The 24,612-nt window shown below is 48.4% G+C and overlaps 1 protein-coding gene across 2 annotated transcripts in view; it reads left to right on the forward strand.

Moving 5' to 3' along the window:
• The window catches only part of CACNG2 (calcium voltage-gated channel auxiliary subunit gamma 2), a 66,554-nt gene extending 42,286 nt beyond the window's left edge, over window positions 1–24,268 (forward strand). For both annotated transcript variants that reach the window (XM_050927116.1, XM_050927122.1), the window contains 3 exons: window positions 14,251–14,334; window positions 22,179–22,319; window positions 23,238–24,268. In XM_050927116.1, the coding sequence (XP_050783073.1) occupies window positions 14,251–14,334; window positions 22,179–22,319; window positions 23,238–23,773 (761 nt within the window). In that variant the 3' untranslated portion in view covers window positions 23,774–24,268. The remainder of the gene's footprint in view (window positions 1–14,250; window positions 14,335–22,178; window positions 22,320–23,237) is intronic.
• The last annotated feature ends 344 nt before the right edge of the window (window positions 24,269–24,612 follow it).

The following is a 24,612-nucleotide window of genomic DNA, read 5'->3' on the forward strand; positions in this document are numbered from 1 at the left end:
GTGGTGTTCGGGGAGGGGGCAGTGTAGGGCACCACGGGTGCTGGGGGATGGCCAGAGACCTTGCAGGTGCTGGAGGAGAGGTGGGTGGTGCGCAGCCTGGGATCCCCACTGTTGCTGGGGTGGGTGGTGATGCGCAGCCCAGGATACCCACTGGTGCTGCGGGGGAAGGCTTGGCAGGCCGGACAAGCTCCCTACCTGGCTCCACATGTCCCTGCAGCTCCTGGGGGAGAGGCACCATGGGGGTCTCCATGCGCTGCTCCCACCACAAGCACTGGCTCCACAGCTCCCATTGGCCAGGAACCGCAGCCAATGGGCGCTGCAGGGGTGGGGCCTGTGGGCATGGGCAGCAGGTGGATCCACCTGGCCCCTCCACCTAGGAGCTTCAGGGACATGCCGGTGGGAGCCAGGAAACCTCCCAACCTGAGATAAGTGCCGCCTTGCACCCCAACCCCCTACCCCTAGCCCTGAGCCCCCTCCCACCTACCCAAACTGCTGCTGCTGCTGCTGTTGGCCCATGGGATGCCCGGCTCTGGCAGCCCTGAGCCAGCACCAGCCGCTGCAGAAGTCACAGAGCCTTAATAATAACCATATGAGAATTTTTGCATTTCCTAACTTTTGAGGGTTGAATATTGTAACCTTAACATGGTTACATGAATATGATTTCCTTGATTGTATTATTATTTTAAATTAAAAAATAAGAAAAAGAAAAGCATTTAAATACTAACTCTTGCCCTCCAGTCTGCCATCTGCATCTCCCCGCCCCCCAGATATCTGTTCCTGGAAGTCCAGCCACCAACTGAAACTACACATGGTGGAAATAGCACTGCTTATCTCCTTCCCACACCCTACCTGCTTCATTTCTCTCACTACAGATAATTACACCACCCTTCCAGTTACTAGCCTCACAGTTTTGGTGTCACATTTGATTCCCCTCCCACACATACGAAGGCTGTTGCTAAATCCTGCATGTACTTCCTCTGTAATATCTCTGAAATTCTTCATTTACTCTATCTATACTGCTGAAACTTTTCTCCATGCCCTGGTCATCTCTTGCCTTAACTACTGCAAGCTGCTCCCTGGCCTCTCCAGCTCCCACGTTGTTTCCCTGGAACCTATTCAACATGCTGCTGTTAAAATCATCCTCCTTACACTCCATCTAGCTATGCCACCTCACTGCTTGAATACTTGGCCTAGTTCCAGTCTCACCTTCAAGGCCTTGCATAGCTTTGCCCCTGCTTACATCTCCTCTTTAGTTGCCCATGTTTTCTCCCATGTACCCTATCTTTTCAAAACATACCTTGATGTCTGCTTCTCTCGTCTTCTCACAGACTACTCCAGGACCTTCCTTTTTATGTCTGTAAAAAGCCGAGAACATTATAATGCTGTAGAAATAATAGCTAAATTCTCTGCTGATTTTTCTCTGAGTACCTCCACAATTACATAGTCACAACTTTGGAATTCCATAGTGAAATAGCAGCAGAAAACCAGACCTACCTAACTAATATCTCTTCTCTCCTTTGAAATCTAGCTCCAATTCCAGTATGCCCATCACCGTTGTGTCAATGCACCATATACAGAATGAAGGGCAACCATCTTACATGACTTTTGGTGAACCTACTAATCTTTTGGTTCTACACTGCTTTTTCCAATGAGATTCATCTCCAGGCTTGATGCATAGTGCTCCAGTTCAGAAAAGAGTGTCACAACCCTACACAGAGCCGAAAGTTTGTCCTGTTCATGTGTAACATGGATTTTTCCATTGCTTCTATTGTCATGCTACTTGTTAACATTTTAAATCAGACTGAGGACTATTAATTGTAAAGTTCAAACATTTCTGAGTTAAATTATTTTTATAGTTAAAACGTCAGAAATGGGTGTACAGATTTTGCTCAACTTTTCTAGACAAATCTAGCTGTTGGCTGAGACAAATGATGGGAAATTTCAAGCAAAGACGTTTTTGTTTTAGAAAGTTATGACCCTATGAAAGAGAGTGTTTTTATATGAAAATTTCCATCTATATGTTAATGATAGGTTTTGCTACCAGGGATACTATACTTGTACATACAGAAATAACTGTAGCCAGTTCTGAGGTAGAATGCATCACCTATTTAACAACTCATAGCAACATTACTGTACAGTTTAGGATAGGAAGTAACGAAGAATACTATATCCAATGAATGACTGAATTTTAGGCTGGTGGAATGTTATTAGTCCAGCACAGTGTTTCTCAAACTGGGGTCGCCACTTGTGTAGGGAAAGCCCCTGGCAGGTTGAGCCGGTTTGTTTACCTGCTGCGTCGGCAGGTTTGGTCGATCGTGGCTCCCACTGACTGTGGTTCGCTGCTCCGGGCCAATAGGAGCTGCTGGAAGCAATGCGGGCCGAGGAACATACTGGCCACCTCTTCCAGCAGTTCGCATTGGCCTGCAGCGGCGAACCGTGGCCAGTGGGAGCTGCGATCAGCCAGACCTGCGGACGGAGCAGGTAAACAAACCGGCCCGGCCCGCCAGGGGCTTTCCCTACACAAGAGGCGACACCAGTTTCAGAAACACTGTTCCAGCTGTAATGTGACAAGGAGAATCAAGCTAATGGTCCTACCAGGGATGGGGTGCACTTAATAATCACAAGTTCTATTTCTATCCTATATAGGTTTTTATATTGCACTAACCATTGTATCTGAACTCCTTCCAGTATGGCATTTAGCGATGTGACTAATATCTGTCACATTTGGTTCATTCCTTCTTTCACCCTATCCCTGGAGGGAGAATTGTGTGTGCAGTGTATTGCCTGGTTTGGTAGGGTTTAGTTTTGTTTTGAATGTCTACACTGCTGTATGTTTATGTTAGAGAAGGCCAGGTTGAAGAAATGCACCTTGCACTGGAAGTGGAAGGCAGTGAGATTTGTCACAGGCCTTGATTCCTGTTGGATCTTGTTTCTCAGTCTTGGCTCATCCCCCTACCCGCCCCCAAGCTTTGTTTCCTGTCCAGATGAGCTTTCCCTTATGACAGAAAGACTGTGGCTGAGGAGCAGAGTTGTGGAGTACATGGGCAGCACCTCACCTACCTTTCACCTAAAAGGTGGTACCTCTGCTATTATAGCAACCCTTTGCACTGTGCTGGGACATTGGTTCTCACTCAGATGTTCGAGCTGCAACCGCTGAATCCCCAACATTACGTCTTGCAGCTCAGCCCCCTCTTGCACCGTGGCCAAGACCTTCCAAAATAAGACCCTAAAGTTAGGCTTTTAAATCCATATTGAAACAGCTAAATAAGTGGTTTAATTTTCAAAAGTGCACAGCACCCAACAGCTCCCATAAAGGTCAATCAGAGCTAATGGACAGTCAGCACTTGAAAATCCAGCCACTCATTTAGGTGACTGAATATTAATTTAGGAACTGAAGCCAAGATTTTCAAAAGCTACTAGCGGCTTGGAGTGCCTCATTCTGGGCTGCCCAATTTGAGATGCCTTAAAGGGGCCTGATTTTCAGAAAGCAGGGTGCTTAGCACTTCCTGACAATCAGAGGTCTCGGGCTAGGCAGTATAAAAGGGGACACCCAAACTCACGAGTCCCTGTTGTCAATGATGGCTAATGGACATCTCCAATTTTTGAAGGTCTCTACCAATATGTGTAAATATGAACTCCACACTTAGTTTCCCATGGTGCTCTCTGCTATTTTTCATCTGTGCACAGACTTTGGCTCTGAGCCTTGTTTCGCCAGCTGGTCCCAAACAGACTCAGCTCTGAGATGGGGACTTGGAACAGACAGAAATGTGTATGTCTCTCTCTCTCACAACATGATTTACCTACCCCTTTCACACTTTGTTTCTGGCAGCTTTCTCGTGGGTAAATATTAAATACCAGTTTCATCAGAGATCGAGATTACTAATAAAACAGGAAGTCTAAACCTGGTTGCTTTTATTTATTTTGCTTCTATATCCTCTGCTACCATAGTATCTGAGATTCTCACGGTGTATTTATCCTCACAACACCCCGGTGAGGTAGGACAGGACTGTTATCTCCATTTTACAGATAAGGCACTGAGGCACAGAGAATAAATTACTTGCCCAACATCACACAGAGCATCTGTTGCAGAACAGGGAAGTGAACCGTGACTGGCACCCTAACCACTGCATCCATCCTTCCTCTCTGGTGAAGAAAGCAGTCTCATCCAGCTCCCTTTGTACATCTCCCCAGAAGCCCTCTTCCCCAAAACCTGTGCTGAGAAGGAAATATCCAAAAGCATTCTGGGAAAGGAGGCTTTTCATCCCTGGCTCCACCTCTGTCTGCTTGTTGCTCTCGGATGTCTTTCCCTCTACCTCAGGCTCTCTATCTCCAGATGTACACTCCTGGCCACTCAAAATTCCTCCTCCCCTGCAGGAAAGGGGTGTCTCTTTCCCAGGAACTCACTGTTATTCAATGGATCTCCTGCAGCCAAGGAGGACTTTTAAACAGACATGGCCATACAAAGTGGTACAGAAGTAAACTGTGTTACTAATAACATAGGGCCAACTTCTCAGTTGGTTTAAACCAGTGTAGCTCCGCTGATTTCATACCATATACTAAGGGTAGGCTATTTCAAACCATCAGGGGTGGAGGGGTTGGCCGCCCAGTTCCTATGAATTTCAGTGTGAACTGGCCATCCAAAACCCTTAGGCAGTATTGCAAATCTCAGCCTCACGTAGTATCTCCACCCTGCCTGTCCCAACTGGAAAATACTATCCCTTTGGTCCGTGCGTTTTCGGGGTGCCCTGGAGTGCTAGTCTTAGTTCTTCAGGCTGCCATTTTCAGCAGCTTGAGCAGGTGCAAAGTAGCCATTTGCGCAGCTGTGGGAACCCAGGGGATATTCCAAGCTGGTGTTTGGTTGTGCCCAAGCTGTATGAGAGCCCAGTCGCTTGAACCCTGTAAGGGGGCAGAGTGGGGACAGGGGTGGGGGCATGGTCTGGGCCAAGGATCGTTTCCAGAAGGGCCCAGGAGCAACCAAGGCCTGCTCCAGGGGCTCCAGAGTAAGTCAAATCAGAAGTATGACTAGCCCAGGATTCATGGGTTTAGGTGTTGAAGGAGCCCCTCATTGGCTGTGCCACAGCCTGCGCACCTGAAGGCAGGCAGTGCAGAGTAAAGATCTTACTTCTTAGGGACACTGACTTCTTAGGGGCAAGACCTTTGCTGGAGAAGGGAAACAGACAGATATATTGACGGTGTACAGGATTCACATTAGAATGGAAGAGGAGAGGCAGGATTGGGACAGGACCAATAGGAAATGTGGCAGGGGGGAGGCGTGGAAAGTGTTGAGGCTCACACAGCAGAGCTTCAGAAGGGGCAGGTGACTAGGGGGTTGGGGAACAGGGAGACAGCACTGAAGACAGGAGGCAGTACAGAAGCGGCCCACTTTAGGGTTGCTTCTCATGCAACAACCCAGGGAAGGGAGGTGGTAGGCAAGGGAATGCCAGGCTCAGAGGAGAAGTTGCCCTTGTCCTTCTAACAGGGTCTTGGGCCCATAGATAGGCACCCAAATGGCTATTTGAACCTTCAGAAAGTTTTGGCCACAGGGTATAGAAATGGCCCCTTCACTGCTTCGCATCCCACTCCTGCAGCCCCTGAGTGCAGAATGGAGAAGGCTGTTTGAACAGCACTCAGGAAGACTGGTGCCAATTCCCTCCCCAACCCCACATGTACTGGAGGCTTTGCTATCAATGCAGGTGCAGAGTAAGTCATTCTCCTGTCTCAGCAGGCCACAGGTGCCCCATTAGAGAATCGCTGAGTGACCTTGGAGCAATGGACGGGACATATAGGCCTTCCCGGCACCAGGCTTTTTCTGAAAGATTTTCTACCATTGCTAGTCCTTCTCAAGCACCAATCTGGCCCCCATTCCAATCGTTCTGAGCACCTCACAGTCTGCAATGTGTTGATTCTTGCAATGCCCCTGTCAGAGAAGGCAGAGCACGTTTTACCGATGGGACTGGAGGCACAGAGGGAGTAAGGGTGGGATTTGCACAGGTATGTCGGCACCTCGCTCTGAGGTAAACCAATGGGAGTTAGGTACCTACGTGTCTTTATGAATCGCACTCCAAGGGTGTGTCTGTACTGTGTTGTAAACCCAGGTCTGCGGGACCTGGCTTGTGTCATGGCTGTTTCCAAGCCCATGCTTGAGCATCCGAACTGCATTGTAAACCTGGGCTTACTTGCTGGATCCAGGTCTCACAGCTGTGCTAACACGTCCATACTGCGCTACGCAGATCTTCTGACTCAGGTCTGTGGCTTGAGCTGTGTGTATCCACACTGCAAAGTGACAGGGCTTGGACCTGAGTCACAGCAGGACTGGCCTCTGATCAACCCTCTAGCAGGGTCCTAGGACTCCGGACCTGAGTGCTTGCTGACCCAAGTCAGACTAATTTGTGTATGGACAGAAGGGGAGCTTGGACTCAAACCTGAGTCAGAGCTGGGCTTAGTAGGCAATGTAGACTGCAATATAAGCACAGAGTTAGTAGAACTCGAGTTAGCAAACCCTGGGTTTGTTACCTAGGGCTTGAGCATCTACACCAGGGATCGACAACCTTTGGCACGTGGCCTGCCAGGGTAAGTCCCCTGGCGGGCCAGGCTGGTTTGTTTACCTGCCGTGTCTGCAGGTTCAGCCAATTGCAGCTACCACTGGCCTTAGTTCGCTGCTCCAGGCCAATGGGGGCTACGGGAAGCAGCGTGGGCTGAGGGATGTGCTCGCCGCCGCTTCCCACAGCCTCCACTGGCCTGGGAGCTGCGAGCTGCGGCCAGTGGGAGCTGTGAGGTAAACAAACCGTCCCGGCAGGGGGCTTACCCCGGCAGACCGCATGCCAAAGGTTGCCGATCCCTGATCTACACTCATTCGTAACCTCATGTTAGACATTATTGAACCCTGGGTCCCAGCCTGGGGATTCAATATCTATACTGCACTATGCAGGCCTGAGTCCAACCACCCGTAGCCCACACTTCCTAGCACCCTCCCAAAATGTAGCTGCTTTAGCCCTTTGTGGTACAGTGTGGAAAAACTTGACTGTCCAGAGAACTAAGAAAATCAGCCCATGGGATTGTTGGAATACTTCTGGTGGACTCCTGGAGCATGAGTCCAGTAAGGCTGCATCTATACTGCAAAGCAATACGGCATGAACCCTGGATTCTAGTTTGACTCAGGCGTGGCCCCTCCACCCTTGTGGGGTTCTGAGACCCTGGGTTCAAGCTCTAGATTAGCACAATTTGTGTGTAGATAGAAGGGGGATTAGGCTTGAGCCTGAGTTCAAATTCTGGGTTTACATTGCATTATAGATGTACCCTAGGAGTATGGCCCTCCGCAAAGGGTGAGGGTCCCAGAGCCCAGGCTCCAGCCCAAGTCTGAATGTCTACACTTAAATTTTACAGCCCCGCAGCCCAAGCCAGCTGACCCGGGCCAGCCGCAGGTGTTTTATTGCAGTGTAGGCAAACCCTAAGTGACTCAGGAAGTCTGTAGCAGAGCAGGAAATTGAACCGGGGTCTCCTGACTCCAGGTTTGTGCCCTGCCCATGGCAGAATCCTTCCTCTCATCTGGCTGGGCTCCAGATGTTTTAGCAGCTGGGGTGCTAGGGAAGACAAAGCTCTGATGGCCAGCAGCATTCTTACCACTTTGGCATGTCAATATGCTCTGAGCAGGGTTAGATAGCACAGTGGTTAAAATGGCAGCAGACACCTGGAGACCTGTGTACACCAGCACTCCCAGCTTTGCTGCCAGTGGTGGAGCTAGACCAACGGCAGCAGTCATAGGCATTTTTCAGACTAAAGCCTGGTGCAGACACAGCGTGAACAGCAGTGCCTGGAGGGGGCATAGTGTCATTCAGCAGAGAGAGTTTGAAAATCCCAGTGGCTGGGCACCTGCTGACCCTGAGCACCCAGACACCTTGGGCACCCATTACTGGAAGGGGATTTTCAAAGAATAAGCATTGCCCCATCCGGTGCACTGAAGTTTGCCCTTGTTGTCTGAGGGTATGTCTACACTGCAATTAAAAACCTATGGCTGACTCAGGCTCGTGGGGCTCAGGCTAAGGGCATCTTTAACTGAGATGTAGACGTTCAGGCTTGTGCTGGAGCCCAAGCTCTAGGACCCTGCAAGATGGGAGGGTCCCAGAGCTCAGGCTGCAGCTGGAGCCGGAACATCTACACTACAATTAAACAGCCCCTTAGCCCGAGCCCTGTGAGCCCAAGTCAGCTGGCATGGGCCAGCTGCAGGTGTCTAATTGTAGTGTGTAGACAAACTCTGAGTGCCCAGAATCTCTGTAGGGTACCCAAAGGAGGCCATATGAAAACTGTCATGCACAAGATGCAGCATCAGTCATAAGCAGCCTGATTTTCACACAGGGATTAACCAAGCTAAGACAGGAAGGAGTTATGAGGTGCGGAGGAGGGGCAGGGAATCATAATTGCCTGTATGTGCCAGGAAGAATAGGAGTCTCTCTGCACACACAGACACACACACACACACACTCCACACACAAGCACACAGGGTCTTGGGCTCATTCCTGGCCATCTGTTATTCCTCATTTGCTGGGGCACTGACTCTGTCTGCTTTCCCCACCGCATGTGGTGGGAGGGGGCATTCCCTGTCGAGGAGGAGGTTCCATTCCAGGTGGGAAATGTGAAAGCTACATCTGGAGGCTTTTCTGGTCCCACCAAGTGAAAGCGGACGGCCAACCGAGGTGCCACTGAGCATGTCCATGTTAAAGGGTTTAGAGCTGCAGGCTAACGAGGTGGAAGATGGGCAATTTAAGACCAAGGGAAATGGAAAGGGGTAGAAACATAACTATAGTGGGGACAACATAGCCTTGGTCCTCTGCAATTCTGTGGGCAAAATGATGTCACTTGTGGTGGGTGAGAGTTGCTTTTCTGGAGTTTGGGGAAACAGGGGAGATTGTGGCTGTAAAGCAGCCAGCCCCAGCCAGGGGCCCAGCAAACAGGTTCTAGGCCAGAGGTGCTCCTCTTTCACAGACTGCTGGCTATCACAAGCAGTCAGGAGCAAGGAGCCCCTCTCATGGCAAACGGGAGCACATCGCATGGAGAGAAGTAAAGGGTGAGTCAGCGGAACCTGGCCATTCACGAACTATGTCCAGGCACCGACAAAAACAAGAGGGAAGGGTTTGTGCCACACCTGGGTAAAGGCATCTCAAGTGCCTCAAATTTTATCTGCCTTCCATACAGATGATGTGTGTGCAGGTAGTTGCGTGGGGAGGGAGATACAGTGGATTTTCTTGGCTGTGAGGCATTCTTTCTAGGAGAACTGTGGCTGCAAAGCAGGTACCTCCTGAATGTGGGGCTTGGTGTGGTAAGAGGGGCTTAGTGGCTCCCCCCTGCAGCCCACAGGAAGAGATGGGGCAGAAGGGAATCAACTGCTCTGAATATGGATTCGTAAGGCTTGAAAACTTTGGAGGTACCCAAAGATAATTTGTTCCTACTTCCTAATATACTCAGGTCTTAGACTCACCTCTGCTGTGTCCCAGCTCCTTAATGGAAGCTTCCTGAATTGGTTGTTAGATACCATGGTGCCTTAAAAAATACCAAAGATCAGCAGATCAGATAGATAGGGTCAAAGCAGGGAGAATCGATAGTGAGGAGTATAACTATCAGTACTGCATGGACAGTTACAAGGTAATGACTTGCATTAAATGCCCTAAGTTCTGCTCAGGCAAAGTCTGGGCTCAGAGTAAAACCTGAGATGGATTCTTTGTGCTTGGTCTCTTCTTCAAATGTCCCGAAGTCCTGTCCAGAAATATGAGAGAATCTTCCCAGGGCATTCCTCTAACCAGGATACCTGAATTATTCCTTGCATGGCCTCCTGATGGAAAAGGCTGGGGCTGAAATATGCTGAGTGCTCCTCACAACCAACACCGTTCCCTCTGTGCAACAGCTAGGACTGCGGTGGCTGTAGGGATCCCACATCCTCCATTCCTGACGCTGTGTTCTGGGCATTGTTAGGATTGTTCCTTGTAAGGCAGTGTAGTTCCGCAGCTTCTCCCAGGATTCCTCACTCTCCACAATCACTGTGAAAGCTCTCCTCCCTTCAGCCTATCCCAATTTGGGGGTGCCAATGCCAGGAGCATAACCCCCAAGAGCATCTAATCCATAGGGTCAAAGAATCTGGGCCCAGGTCTCCTGCACAAATGCCTCTGCACTGGCTGAACTCCTGCTCTGGAGCCCAAGGGACAGATGCTCCCAAGCCCAATTGCCTCAGTCTCTGTGCAGACAGAGCAACTTTCCTTCTGGGCTAGTCAAGGGCAGTTAGTTTTAGATGGATGATACCACTGTAAGGGTAAATCCCAGGAAAAGAGAGGGACACTGCATTGGGGGGGTGGGGAACCCATGGAGATTAATGCGCAGGTAAGTATGCCCAGTGGTCTGTGATGGGATGTTAGATGGGATGGGATCTGAGTTACTACAGAGAATTCTTTCCTGGGTGCTGGCTGGTGAGTCTTGCCCACATGCTCAGGGTTTAACTGATCGCCATATTTGGGGTAGGGAAGGAATTTTCCTCCAGGGCAGATTGGCAGAGGCCCTGGAGGTTTTTCGCCTTCCTCTGCAGCATGGGGCACGGGTCACTTGCTGGAGGATTCTCTGCAGCATGAGGTCTTCAAACCACAATTTGAGGACTTCAGTAACTCAGACATAGGTTAGGGGTTTGTTATTGAAGTGGATGGATGAGATTCTGTGGCCTGCATTGTGCAGGAGGTCAGACTAGATGATCTTAATGGTCCCTTCTGACATTAAAGTCTACGAGTCTATGAGATTGTTTTCTGCGTGGTCTTGTTTTGCAATCGGGTGAATTTCCTGATACCAGGAGGAAGGGGCTGAGTGATCCCACTTCTGTGTTGTAACCATGGTTCTTCTGGTCTGCCCCAGATTTCACTCTGTTCCAAGGTGTCAGCAGGGGTCAGGGAGCTGGACTACCTCTGCCACCCACCAAAATGTAGAGGGTGTGGTTGGAAGTATGAGGACATGCTGATAGCTGGGTGTGCATGTGCATATTGCAAAGTATTGGCCAGGGCTTACTTGTACTACTGCTGCTTCATGGCTGGTCTGGCGAGGGTAAGAGCCCTAGTATTATTGACAGTTAAGGATGGTTCTCCTTTAGCTCAAGTGCTAAAATCCTGAGATTTTTGAAGCTGCAGGTCACATGCTGTACACCCCAAAGCTGCATTTGTGCAGTTTAACCAATGCCCATTAGATCTGGATGTAGCTCCCAGATTCCTTATCATTTATGTGTAATTAGGTGCTATTGAAGAATTAGAGGGGGGTCAGAGAAGATTGACAAGAATGACTAAAGGCTTGGAAAAACTCTCCTATGATGAAAGATTGAAAAGACTGGGATCGTTCAGCTTAGAAAGGGACAAATGGGAGCAGACATGATAGAAATACATTAAATAATGTATGATCTAGAGAAGGTGGATTCAGAACGTCCATTCTCCCTGTCTTGTAACACAAGAACAAGGGGATATGAAATGGCAAACTCAAAACTGATAACAGGAAATACTTTATCACACAATGTGTACATAGACTCTGGAACTCACTGCCACAGGAAGTCATTGAAGCCAGAATTTAGCAAGATTCAGAAAAGGAGTGGAGATTTATATGATACCAAGAATATCCAGAGTTAATGCTAACAAAAAAATTTGAAGGGGTCTAAAACCTCATGCTTCAGGGTTTCAGCCAGTCTCTGTAAGGGACCAGGATGAGAGCTAATGTGGGGAGAAGATTATCCCACACCTGTCTACTTTGTAGTTCTGACTCTTTCCTCTGACGCATCTGGTGCTGGCCACTACCTGAGACAGGATACTGAGGCCTGGTCTACATTACGCGTTTATACCGAATTTAGCAGCGTTAAACCGATTTAACCCTGCACCTGTCCACACAACAAAGCCCTTTATAGCGATATAAAGGGCTCTTAAAACCAATTTCTGTACTCCTCCCCAACGAGGGGAGTAGCACTGAAATCGGTATTGCCATGTTGGATTAGGATTAGAGTGGCCACAATTCGACAGTATTGGCCTCTGGGCGGTATCCCACAGTGCACCATTGTGACCGCTCTGGAAAGCAATCTGAACTCGGATGCACTGGCCAGGTAGACAGGAAAAGCCCCGCGAACTTTTGAATTTCATTTCCTGCTTGCCCAGTGTGGAGCGCTGATCAGCACGGGTGGCCATGCAGTCCCAAATCCAAAAAGAGCTCCAGCATGGATTACACGGGAGATACTAGATCTGATCGCTGTATGGGGAGACAAATCTGTTCTATCAGAGCTTCGTTCCAGAAGACAAAATGCCATAGCATTTGAAAAAATCTCCAGGCTATGATAGACAGAGGCCACAGCAGGGACTCAACACAGTGCTGTGTGACAACCGTAACGGAAAGCCAAAGAATCAAATGGACGCCTATAGAGGGAGGGAAGGGGGACTGAGGACTCGAGCTATCCCACAGTTCCTGCAGTCTCTGAAAAGCATTTGCATTCTTGGCTGAGCTCCCAATGCCTGAAGGGTCAAAAACATTGTCGCCAGTGGTTCAAGGAATATGTCATCAATTTACCTCCCCCTCCCCTCCCCCACAGAAAAGGGGAAAAAATAGTTTCTCACCTCTTTTCAATGTCACCGTATGTCTACTGGATGCTGCTGGTAGACGCGGTGCAGCAGCACTAAACAGCAGCATCCTCTCCCCTCCCCTCCCCTCCCCTCCCCGGTGGCAGTCGGTATGGTACAAAATGACTGCTAGTCATCCTCATCATCATCCTGTGAGTGCTCCTACCTGGTCTTGGTGAGGTCGGCCGGGGGTGCCTGGGCAAAAATGAGAATGACTCCCGGTCATTCCCTTCTTTAAGCTTTGTATCCTGAAGATTCAGTCCTGGCAGATGGGGCAGGTAACCGTCCTCATCATAGCAGCTGGAGGCTGAGCTCCTCTTCCTCCCCCACCCCCGCCCTTTCATGTCTAATGGAGATTCTAGACTATCATAACAGCGGGAGGCTGTGCTCCTCTCCCCCACAACCCTTTAATGAGTAATGGAGATGTCCTGCCTGGAATATCATAGCAGTTGGAGGCTGCCTCCCCCTCATTTTATCTCACTAAAAAGTCAGTGTTTCTTATTCCTGCATTCTTTATTACTTCATCACACAAATGGTGGGATAACTGCCACGGTAGCCCAGGAGGAGTGTGGGAGGAGGGAAGCAACGAGTGGGGTTGTTGCAGGGGCACCCCCTAGAATGGCATGCAGCTCATCATTTCTGCAGGATATCTGGGGCTCTGACCCAGAGCGGCTGTGCTCTCTGGTTCTCTAGTACACTTGCCCCATATTCTAGGCAAGACTAACTCTATTTTTAGACAAAACATAAAGAAGGGAATGACCTGGAAAGTCATTCCCATTTTTGTCCATGCGCCCCCAGCCAACCTCAGCGAGGCCAGCCAAGAGCACCCATGACAGCAGTGGACGGTACAATATGACTGGTTACCATCATCACCAATTTCCAAAGCAGCAGACGGTGCAGTAGGGCTGGTAACTGTCTCTGCTACCTTGGAAAGCCAAATGAGTGCTGCTGTGTAGCACTGCAGTACCGCATCTGTCATCAGCATCCAGTACACATACGGTGACAGTGAAAAAAGGCTAAACGGGCTCCATGATTACCATGCTATGGCGTCTGCCAGGGCAATCCAGAGAAAAAGGGCGCAAAATGATTGTCTGCCGTTGCTTTCACAGAGGAAGGATTGAGTGACGACATTTACCCAGAATCACCCGCAACACTGTTTTTGCACCATCATGCATTGGGATCTCAACCCAGAATTCCAATGGGCAGGGGAGACTGCAAGAACTATGGGACAGCTATGGGATAGCTACCCACAATTCAATGCTCTGGAAATCGACGCTAGCCTCGGTACATGGATGCACACTGCCGAATTAATGTGCTTAGTGTGGCCGCATGCACTCAACTTTATACAATCTGTTTTTAAAAAACGGTTTATGAAAAATCGGAATAATCCCATAGTGTAGACATACCCTGAGCTAGATGGATCTTAGGTCTGACACAGCAATTCCTATGTTCCCATGTGCATGTGGGGATGTGAAAGGGTGTGTATGTAGGACAGAAGAGAATGCCTGAGAAGTTAATGTGAGGGTATGTGTTGCCTGCGAAGGAGGCAGAGAGGGCAGAAAGAATGACCCAGAGAGGAGTTGTTTGCCTCAACTGGTTTCTGATGTTCTCATTTGTTCTTTCTTCTCTTGTTTTGCAGGGAATTTTAAAGGTCTGTGTAAGCAAATCGATCACTTCCCTGAGGATACAGATTATGAAGCTGACACAGCAGAATATTTCCTCCGTAAGTCTGCAGGCTCTTTTCCTTGGAACTGATTATGGGTGCGAGCGCTGGGTGCCCTTTGCTTCCTGTAGATGACACTGTTCAAAGTCTGGTTCCCTTGAGGATTAACATGCCAGATGAGGCAAAATCTGGAAGAATTGACTGGGGGCATCCCTAAGACCTTCTGAATATCTGTCTCAGTGGGTCCCCTGCCTTCCACTAATGAATCCACTCCCACCTCCACAAGACCAAATCTACCGGATCCTGCTAGAGTCAAACTTGCACTGGCAATAAAGGGTTTTTTAATTAAAGGTATTTAATTATGATAAAATTCTGTAGCCCCTCAGCCTCACCCCCAGCTCTAAATACATTGGAAAAATATTGACAAGAAGGAAGCTTTTCCAAGATGCAAAGAGTGTGTCCCGTTAGCTCTCAGATAATGCAAAACAGATAAGAGGCTTCCAGTGAAAATTACTCGAAGGAGAAGGGGAAATGACAGAAGCACTGACTGTGTCACCAGTTGCAATCATTTCTCAGGTGGGAGGGACTGAGTAACCCTGTGGATTGAGGGTAGGTTATAGAGACTTGCACAGAAACTGCAGGTCACTTGTTCCATCTGATCCCCAGGCAAGAAGATTAGAGGGTTTGGGTATGGGGTCACGAGCCTCTCATTTCTGAGTCACTGAATCTAATGCATGCCAGGTCATTTGTGACCAGGAGTCACTACCCTCTGATAATTGTCAATCCACATAAAATGAGTCAGTGGTCTTAGTCTATTTCTGGAGCAAGTAGTCACCTCACAGTAACTATCACCATGAGAGACACTAATTAGCAGCCTTGGTAGCAGTCTCAGCAGAGCAACCAAGGATTGAATGGGTCATAAAGACTGACCTTCCTTAGATGCAGTAGCCCCTCCATGAGGGGCGGAAGGCACACTAGTGGGGAGGCTGGGATAGTGCACGTGTGTGTGTGCACTTGGGGGAGAGGGGCACAAAAGCTTACACCACTTCTGCTTCTGCTGTCCCTGTTGGGATTCATATATTGAATTCTTATACTGTGATCATATCTGATTTCAAAAACTGAGTAGGTTTGAGCTGGTCAGTGCTTAGATGGGCAAGCTCTGAGGAACTCCTGCTTCTGTCACCAGAGCTGTTGATCAGACATCTTTTGCTGACAGAACATTCACTTAACTGGGCTGTGGATAAGAGACGGAGAGCGGGTGGTACAGGGAAGTGCATGGTAAGAACAGAGCCTGTTGGAGCTGCTAACACTTCTCTTTGGAGCACATAAAAGACTGAAGAGCATGTATCAGGGCCACTTGCTGCACTTAGAGCATGGTGTGTCTCTGGAAGGGGCACACAAGTGGAAAGCAGAGACAGCAGAGATCAGAGCCCAACTTGGGACATGAGGGCAGAGTTCACAACTCCCATGTACGGGTAGGTGGAGCCAGCCTGGAAAACTGTGCAGTTCTGTGTGGTCCCGTAAAACCTTTGTTGATGAAAAGAGACCACTTTTGTTCAGTGCAAAAGCAGAGGCTCGGTCTTCCTTTACAATAGATGCACAGGTCCCAGCAGCTAATCTCTACCTCTCCTGTTGTCCCTCCATGAGCACAGTTCTTGTTGACATCATGAGAGGAGATCTTTGCTATAAAGGAGCCCAAAAGAAGTGGCTTTTAATTGTGTGGGCTAAGCATTAGGGATCGGCTAGGGCTGGGGATCTCTAGGAGTCACCAACTACGACTCGTGTGTGTTTGGAGCATGCTGGAGGCCCAGCAGCACCATGGAGTTAGAAAGATTTGGGATTCTTTCAAGATCATTTATGTGGATGAAAGAGAGAGACTGTGATAGGATTTAATCATCAATTCTAAAATATTTGCTCACCTGCTGTGGTTTTAAATAATCCCCTGGAGAAGGTTTCCTTAAAATGTATTTCTATTGCATTGCTTGCCAGACAGATTGAGGGCCAGGGCTGCAAACGCGGGTGACACTCATCAGCAGAGGGATGGGCACGCTGTTTTGTTGATGTACAGTTACCTCTGAGCACAGATTTGCTAGTGAAGAATTGTTTGCTGGCATTGGTCTCTTTTTAGCAAACAGAGCTTTGGAGCATTTGTTTTGGGGAAGAGCCCACAGAGGGCTCCAGATCACTGTCTCCTCCAAAAGCAGACAAGTGTAGGTCAAATGGTAGGTCTATTATCCTTGACAATGTTCCCTTCAAAGCAAATCCCCAAGGTGGAATACCTTAGGAAAGAGCAGTGTTCAATTAACTGAAGCGGGATATTGGGGTTTGGGCAGACTTAATGAGGTATTTGCTGGGTCATGTCTGGTAGAAGGAGCCTCATGCTGAGCTAGGCCTGACTGGAGATGGCCTGACTTGGACAGGTTCTCCCAGGACTCCTGCCAAATTGAAGCTTGTTGAGGCTTCACCTGAGCTGGGGGTGGTAGTGTTGGCATGACTGTCTAGGAGGTTGTTTCTGATCTTCAGATTAGATTGTTGCCTGAATCAGAGTGGGCAGGAGATTGGGATGGCAAGGAGCCTGATTAGGACTCATTTTGGTTTTGCTGACCATTCAGATAAGATGGCTCGGGTTCCTTGCAATCAAATGGCCGGTGTCAGGAGGAAGGGGGGGAATGTCAGTGTGTTTCTTTGCCACAAGACTCTGAGGCTGGGTAGAAGCCATTCAGAACACATTGCCAGCACTCCTTCCCTTCAGACGGCATGGTCTGCACAGGGACAGCCAACAACATTTTGGGACCTGAGGCAGGGAGCTCAAATGATGCCCCCATATCCCCTCGCTTGGGCCAAAACTTTGAAAGGTCTCAATTCTGCCTTCTTCCTGTTCTACTTCTCTCATGGTACTGCTCTGCCAACTACCCCAATAAAGGAGAACTAACAACTTAAAATGCCTTGTTCAAAAATTTTAAGTAACACTTAACTTTCAAACGCCTGAACAGCAAATGTAACTTTTCTTGTCTGCACAGTAAACACTGGCATTTTTATCTGTTTGAATAATCAAAGTGGTGCTTTCCGTGCCTTCTTGGGTGCAAAGATTTGAATTGCTTCCTGAAGGTCCACAGTCTGGGCTCATAGTCTATGGAGATGGTTGCAAGGCTGACCAGCCTCTCCTGTGTCATTGTGGAGCGTAGATGTGTTTTTATTAACTCCAGCTTGGAGAAGCTGCGTTCTCCACTGGCAACTGTGACAGGAAGTGTTAGAAGTATGTGCAGAGCAACAAAAGCATTTGGAAAGAGGGTGGTCACTTTATTTGTGCACATATATTCCAGAACAGCCTTTGGAGTTGATTCTGCTGAAATGTATCTTGAAAGGGCTTTCAGTTCATCACCTAAATCACTTGTATCAATATTGCACGTCGTCATGTGTCAACACTGTCTCTAGTGCCCTGCATCACTGGTGCAGGTCTTCTTCAGGTATAGTGAGGAGTTTTAGAATATCACACAACGTCCCAAATATATTGTTGTGTTCCTTGAGCTGCATGAAATGTTCTTCAACCGATCGTATTGCACAATCTAGCAACTGGTTAAAGAATTCAACTTTTAAATTGTTGTTTGGGGTCTCTTATGGGATTATCCTGTGCCTTGTAATCAAAATGTCTTCTTCTTCGGTGACTCTTGTATTCTTGAATGGGTGGGAAACTAGCTTCAGTGTGAAGTTCCTCTGCCAACTTCTGTGCACCCTTCAGAACATTTTGAAATCCCTCATCTGGCCGGTAAGGCTGTAGGTATGTCTTCGCTTTGTCCAGTTGTTCCATTGCTCCAGATGTATCAAGGTCAACACCTTGGAGTCTTTTGCTTACAACATTTATTTCAAACAGTATGTCATGCCACAACACTCAGCCTCACAGAAATTTGAAGTTATGTATGTTTCTGGTGATTCCATTTCCCTCTGCCACTGTTCTCCCATGAACAGTTCCTATCATAGCATTATCCTCCATAATGGCAACTATGGCATCCTCTATCTTCCCAACTTGGCGTTTGATAGGCTTTATCGCCTCCACTCGATTTTCCCATAGTGTGGCACTCAGTGGTTTCAGTGTCAGAGAGGATGTTCCCAGATATTGCTTCAAAATTTGCCAGTGATGAGCTGATGCAGAGAAAAATACATAGATGCTCTGAATTACATTAAAAAATTCAGCAGCCTCACTAGAAGCTGATGCTGCATTACTGACCACCAAGTTCAATGAATGAGAACTGCATGCTACAAAAAAAGCTCGAGGGTTTAACTCTCTGATCCGTGTCTGCAATTCTCTGTTCTTTCCTCTCATGTTGGCACCATTATCGTAGCCCTGACCTCTCATGTCAGCTATCGCAATTCCCGTATCTTCCATCTTTTTAGGAAGCACATTTGTCATATCAGCTCCTGCAGTATCATCAGTGTCAATAAATTCTAGAAAATGCTCTCTGACAGTCACCTTTGCAGGGACATTTTCACTAGGTTCTGTTGTTGTTACAAAACGCACCATTAAAGTCATTTGTTCCATATGGCTGATGTCAGGTGTGCAGTCCAGAATAATAGAGTAATATCTTGCTGACTTCAGATCTGCCACAATCTTCTGTATGACTTTTGTTGCCAGTAACTGTATGATCTCATTTTGAATTGTTTTTCCAAGGTAGTGGTGTGTGTACATTTCTTGGGTGGTGACTCTTCTTAGATGCTCCTGGAGAACAGCATCAAACTCAGCCATCAGCTCCACAATTTTAAGGAAGTTTCCATTGTTTGGCACATACAAATGATCTGAAGTGCCACGCAGTGCTAGGTTTTGGGTAGCAAGCATTCTCACAATGGCAATGAGCCTTTTCAGAACATTTTTCTAGTAAAGAGACTCTGATGCAATGTTCTCTTGATGCTGATCATCTATGATGGCCTTCAACCTTAGTCTTATCTCAAGCTCTTTCCACCTATGGAATGCTCTCTGGCGATTTGCTGCCTTCTCATGGCATGCCAGATTTCTAGCCAGATTTTTCCAGTCCTTTGTTCCTGTAGAACCCAATGTGGCTGGAACATTAGACTGGAAGAGTCTGCAACAAAAACAGTATGCAGCATTCTGAGTTTTTGAGTACATAAGCCATGGCCTCCCCACTTCGTCACCATTGGGGATTTCACACCAGTAATGTGTTGGATGGAAACTTATATTTCCATTGTCTTTGGGGAACCTGACGTTTTTCACTTGCTGTGGCCCGTGCAGTACAAGGAAGTCCCTCAGGCTACTGCTCAAGTGGGTCCACAGTCCTGGATCATCCAGACTTAAGGAACTAAACTCAGCAGCAGCTGTTTCTTGCGCCTCCACCACACTCTTCTCTGATCTACACTTTTCTTCAGGAATGTGCATGGTTACATCCATTGAGATGGAGATATGGATGCTGCAGTAGCTGCCAGGTCACCTGCACTCTGACTAACTAGAAGATTTGGCATCTCCTCACCACTCACTTCCTCACTGGGGCTCGAAGGCTCACCATGAATGTTTATGTCTATATATCTCAGGAGACCTCCTTCCTGCTTAGATAGAAAAGCTTCCTTTCTTTTTCTGAATGCTGCCTCAGAGAGGTGTTTTCTTCTTTCACTCAGGACTGCTGTTCTGTGCCAGCTATAGTGGCTCTCAACACTCAGTTGAAGGGGACTAATAAGCAGGCTAGTAGCAGGGCCTGAGTGAGGGAAGATATCAGTGTCCTAAGGGCCTAACTGGCTCCTACTACTTCAGTTGACTGCCTGTTCTCCTCAAGTGGGTTCACGGAAGCAGCAGGAAACAGGAAGCTCCCTGAGAAGCTGGTATTAATCAGTCCAGGCTCCTGGGGGTGCTAGAGAGGTACATAGAATTTCAGAGTTGGAAGAGACCTCAGGAGGTCATCTAGTCCAACCCCCTGCTCAAAGCAGGACTAATTCCCTGACAAATCTTTACCCCAGTTCCCTAAATGGTCCCCTCAAGGACTGAACTCACAACTTTGTGTTTAGCAGGCCAATACTCAAACCACTGAGCTACCCCTCCCCCACAACATAAGAGGCTTCTCCTCCTCCTCTCTCTCCCTGCAGCTCCTGCTGCTTTTTGTTATTCCCTCTCACCTTTTCTCCTGCCTGCCCATTATATCTCTTGTGCCCTCCTTCCTCCAGCACAGCACTCCACCATCTCTGTGCATCTGGAGCAGAGAGAATACATATGCACCAGCAGCAGACACAATTTTCTACACTCTGGGTCCTAGTTGCACCCCACTCCCACCTCTGGCACCTGAGGCGGCCGCCTCAGTTTGCCTCATGGTAAGGCCAGCCCTGGGTCTGCACTGGACTATGGAACGGTACGGTGGGTTCAGCAGAGATTAAGGGCAGAGAATCCTGGTTTCACCCCTCTGCTCCCAATTTCACACTGTGACCTTGTGTTCTCCCCAGCATGTGATGCTAACAATTTCCACAGGGCCCCTCCATACAGCGGGCATCCACTTGGCATTTGCTTGCTGTCACTTGGCTCCCCACTGTTCAATCTTCCCCTACTTTCCCCAAACCATTAGCACGGTTATTCCCATCCCATTCCCTGAAGTAGAGCTACATAGGACTGGAGAACAGGCAAGAGGTTTCTCACACCCCTTTGGGTTTATAGCAAGCAGGGATTGTGCTAGAGTCGGTACCAGCAAGAATTCAGTGCCTGTGCCTGATACGAGGGATAGATTCTCCCCCAGGGCCTGTGAACCGACTGTCCCTGCTGTCTAGGGAAACCCCCTTTGTCTGCTTTATTCAGGTTGATTCTCCCACCTTTGCACTGAAAGAAGATTTGCATTGGGCAGTTCTAGCACTGAGGCATGTTCTTTCTCAGTCATGTGTTTGTTTCACACTGTAGCATCTTCTTTCTGCTGGGAAGAGAGGAGAGGCCTCTCATAAAAATACTGACTGTACCTGCTGTGATGTATTGTGCAGCAAGTGCCAGTCCACAACACTGCTCTCTGCTAGACAGAATATGGAGCGGCGGGTTGAGGGGTGCACAAACGCACACCACCACAGTCTGTTGGCTGAAATAAATGAGAGGTCCTCCCAGTGTGTGTGTGTGTGTGTGTGTGTGTGTGTGTGTGTGTGTGTGTGTGTGTGTGTGTGTGTGTGTTTGCACACGCAAGTGCACTGCTCTCTGCTGGATGGAATATGCATGAGGTTCTCAAGTTGCACCTTTAGCTCGCCATTGGGAGTCCTGTGCTTCTGGAGGATTAGGTGGTGAGTTTTATTTCCCAATGCCAGTGAGGGCTGCAGCCTCAGCCTATAGCCACAGACTGTCACCCTGCCTCGGTAGCTGCTTTCTAACTCTCTACAAATCTCTCCTTAGGAAGTGAGTTCACTTTCCAAATGATGTGCAATTGACTGACTCTTTGGGTGAAACGTTTGTGACGCTGGCATTGTTCTTTAAAAACCAAACTGCATCGCATTATAGAGGGGAATAATAGCTGAAGGGCCCTACTCAGGCAAACGGTGTGAACAAAAGCAGGAGTGAGAGGTTTGCAGGGGGTTCAGCCAGGTTATGAAAGAGTCCCAGGTAAACTTATGCCACCAGGCCCCCTGAGTATGCCACTGGCTTCTGATAGTCTCAAAGACAATCCAACACATGGGTGATCCATTTGTGACCACTCTCTCCTTCTGTCTCCTCTCGCTCTCCCCTTCTTTCTCTTTATTCCTCTCTGAATCACTCTGCCCTCTCCATGTTTCTCTCCCTTCTGTTTCCTCTCCTTCTCCCCCACACAATACATGTTATTGTTTCCCTTCTGTATCTGTTCCCTCCCCTCCCCATTTCTTTGTCTCCTGTATTGTTTTCTCTTCTCCCTTTCCTCTGTCTCCTACCTGTGCTGTTATTTCTCCCCCTCTCCCTCTCTTTTTCACAGGGGCTGTAAGGGCCTCTAGTATTTTCCCGATCCTGAGTGTGATTCTGCTTTTCATGGGTGGACTCTGCATTGCAGCCAGCGAGTTCTACAAAACCCGACACAACATCATCCTTAGTGCCGGCATCTTCTTCGTGTCTGCAGGTAAAGGGATGAGGGACAAATGGGCTGGGAGGATGGAAGACTAAGAGCAATAGCGAGGAAGATACCATCGGAGAAAGAAAGAGTGACAGGCTGTCCAGGTGATGGAGCAGCAGAGGCAGAAGGGAAAGGAGGTGGTATGTTTGCACAGGCAAAAAGGGCAACATATATTTTTCAGTCTAGATGAGCTTTATTTCAGATGAATGAAAACATTCAACCAGAAACAGTAAATATAAAGTCTCTCTGTGTGTGAGAGAGAGAGACAGAGAGAGAGCACTCAGTGACTCACTCTGACATTCTGTATCTGAACTGATACACAAAATGGCAGCTGCTCCCTGCAGAGAGATTCCTCTACATGTACAAACGCAGTAAACAGAAAAGAGAATCCCAGCTCCCTTCAGTTACATGGCTACGTCCACCACTGGACAGACTCTGACATCAGACAGATGGAGCCATGGAGTCCCTGACTACTTCTCAACAGGGTGCAACCATCTTGGGTAGAGGAAATATAGGAAATCAATTTCTCCAGGCCAGGGTTAGAGCGGTGTTGGGGTGCAGGACTGGGAAGGCAGGATCTCAGAATTGGATGTACATGGAGACTGAGCTCCTCTCTGCATCTGCTGAGGGAGCGGGTCTCACGGAGGTAGGCAGGACTGACTGGGGTGCCAGCAGCAGGGTGAAGTTTAGGGTTCAGTGAACATGTGGAATGAATTGCTCTCTCACCTGAGAATCCCCAGAGAGGGCTCCAAGCAGGGCAGGGTTGGAGGCTAGTTTGGGGAGCTGTGAGCAGACAGGCAGCTGGGCCCTCACCAGCACTGGACTACTCTTGGGAAGACCGGTGGCTTTAACTTTGCACCGCCTGCTGTCCTTTCCCTCTAGGCAACTCTAATGTTTTCCTCTCTCTCTTACCCTTGCCCACAGGTCTGAGTAATATAATTGGCATCATTGTGTACATATCAGCCAATGCTGGAGACCCCTCCAAGAGCGACTCCAAGAAGAACAGTTACTCCTATGGTTGGTCCTTCTACTTTGGGGCCCTGTCCTTCATTATAGCAGAGATGGTGGGAGTGCTGGCCGTCCACATGTTTATTGACCGGCACAAACAGCTGCGTGCCAATGCTCGTGCCACGGACTACCTCCAGTCCTCCGCCATCACCCGCATCCCCAGCTACCGCTACCGCTATCAGAGACGCAGTCGCTCCAGCTCCCGTTCCACTGAGCCTTCACACTCCAGGGATGCCTCGCCCGTCGGGATCAAAGGGTTCAATACCCTCCCATCAACGGAGATCTCGATGTATACCCTGACCAGGGACCCCCTGAAGGCTGCTACCACCCCCACCGCCACCTACAATTCCGACAGGGATAACAGTTTCCTCCAGGTTCACAACTGTATCCAGAAAGAGAACAAGGACTCTATCCACACTAACACAGCCAACCGCCGGACCACCCCGGTATGAAGCCGCCGCCAGGAGCTGAAAATGGGGAAGGAGCAGGTGGGAAGTGGGGAGGAAACAGAAGAGGAGGAACAGGGGCACCAGGGCGGGCAGGGGAGGGAGAAGAGAAAGCATCCATGGGGGAAACCTTCCAAAAGCAAAAAACAAAAACAAAACAACAACAACAACAACAAGAAAAGAAACAAAAGAAAAGAAACGACAATGACAAAAAAGTATAAAAAAAAAGAAAAAGGAAAAAAAAGAAAAAACTTTAAAAACCAAGAGAGATTTAAAAAAAATAGAAAATAAATTCAAAAGAAAATGCATGATTTCCCATGTACCATTATTTTAACATTTAATAAAAACAAATTGAAAAAAGGGAACCAAGAAACAACAAAAAAAACAACAAAAAATTAAGTGGGAGGAGGAGGAGGAGGCAGCTCTCTGGATTTTTTCAGGTTTCATTCTTTCGGTTTTTTGGTTTGTTTTCTGTTCAGTTTTAACCCGACGTGGACTCACAGACTCTGGGGGTGGGGAGGTCCCCAGGAAGTGTGGGGGGGTGGGTTAGCAGTGATGAGTGTATCTGCGGGAGTTCTAGGGGTTCATGATGACCCTGGAGATCTTGGGGTTACTTGTGACCTACTCAGACTTGCCAAGACCCTGGGATCAAAGGTGACTCATGTGCCTCTTGTGGGCCCGTGAAGGGTTAACACTGACTTTCCTGTCCTTGGGAATTCCAGGGGTTAATGCTGATTCCCTGGTCCCCAGGGCTCCCAGGGAGTTAATGGTGACCAACCTGGACTCACTAGTCCCTGGGGATCCTGTGGTTAACAGCAACATTGCAAAAAAAAGAAAAAAGTTTC

The sequence above is a fragment of the Gopherus flavomarginatus genome, chromosome 1, assembly GCF_025201925.1.
Source record: "Gopherus flavomarginatus isolate rGopFla2 chromosome 1, rGopFla2.mat.asm, whole genome shotgun sequence".
Taxonomy (NCBI): domain Eukaryota; kingdom Metazoa; phylum Chordata; order Testudines; family Testudinidae; genus Gopherus; species Gopherus flavomarginatus.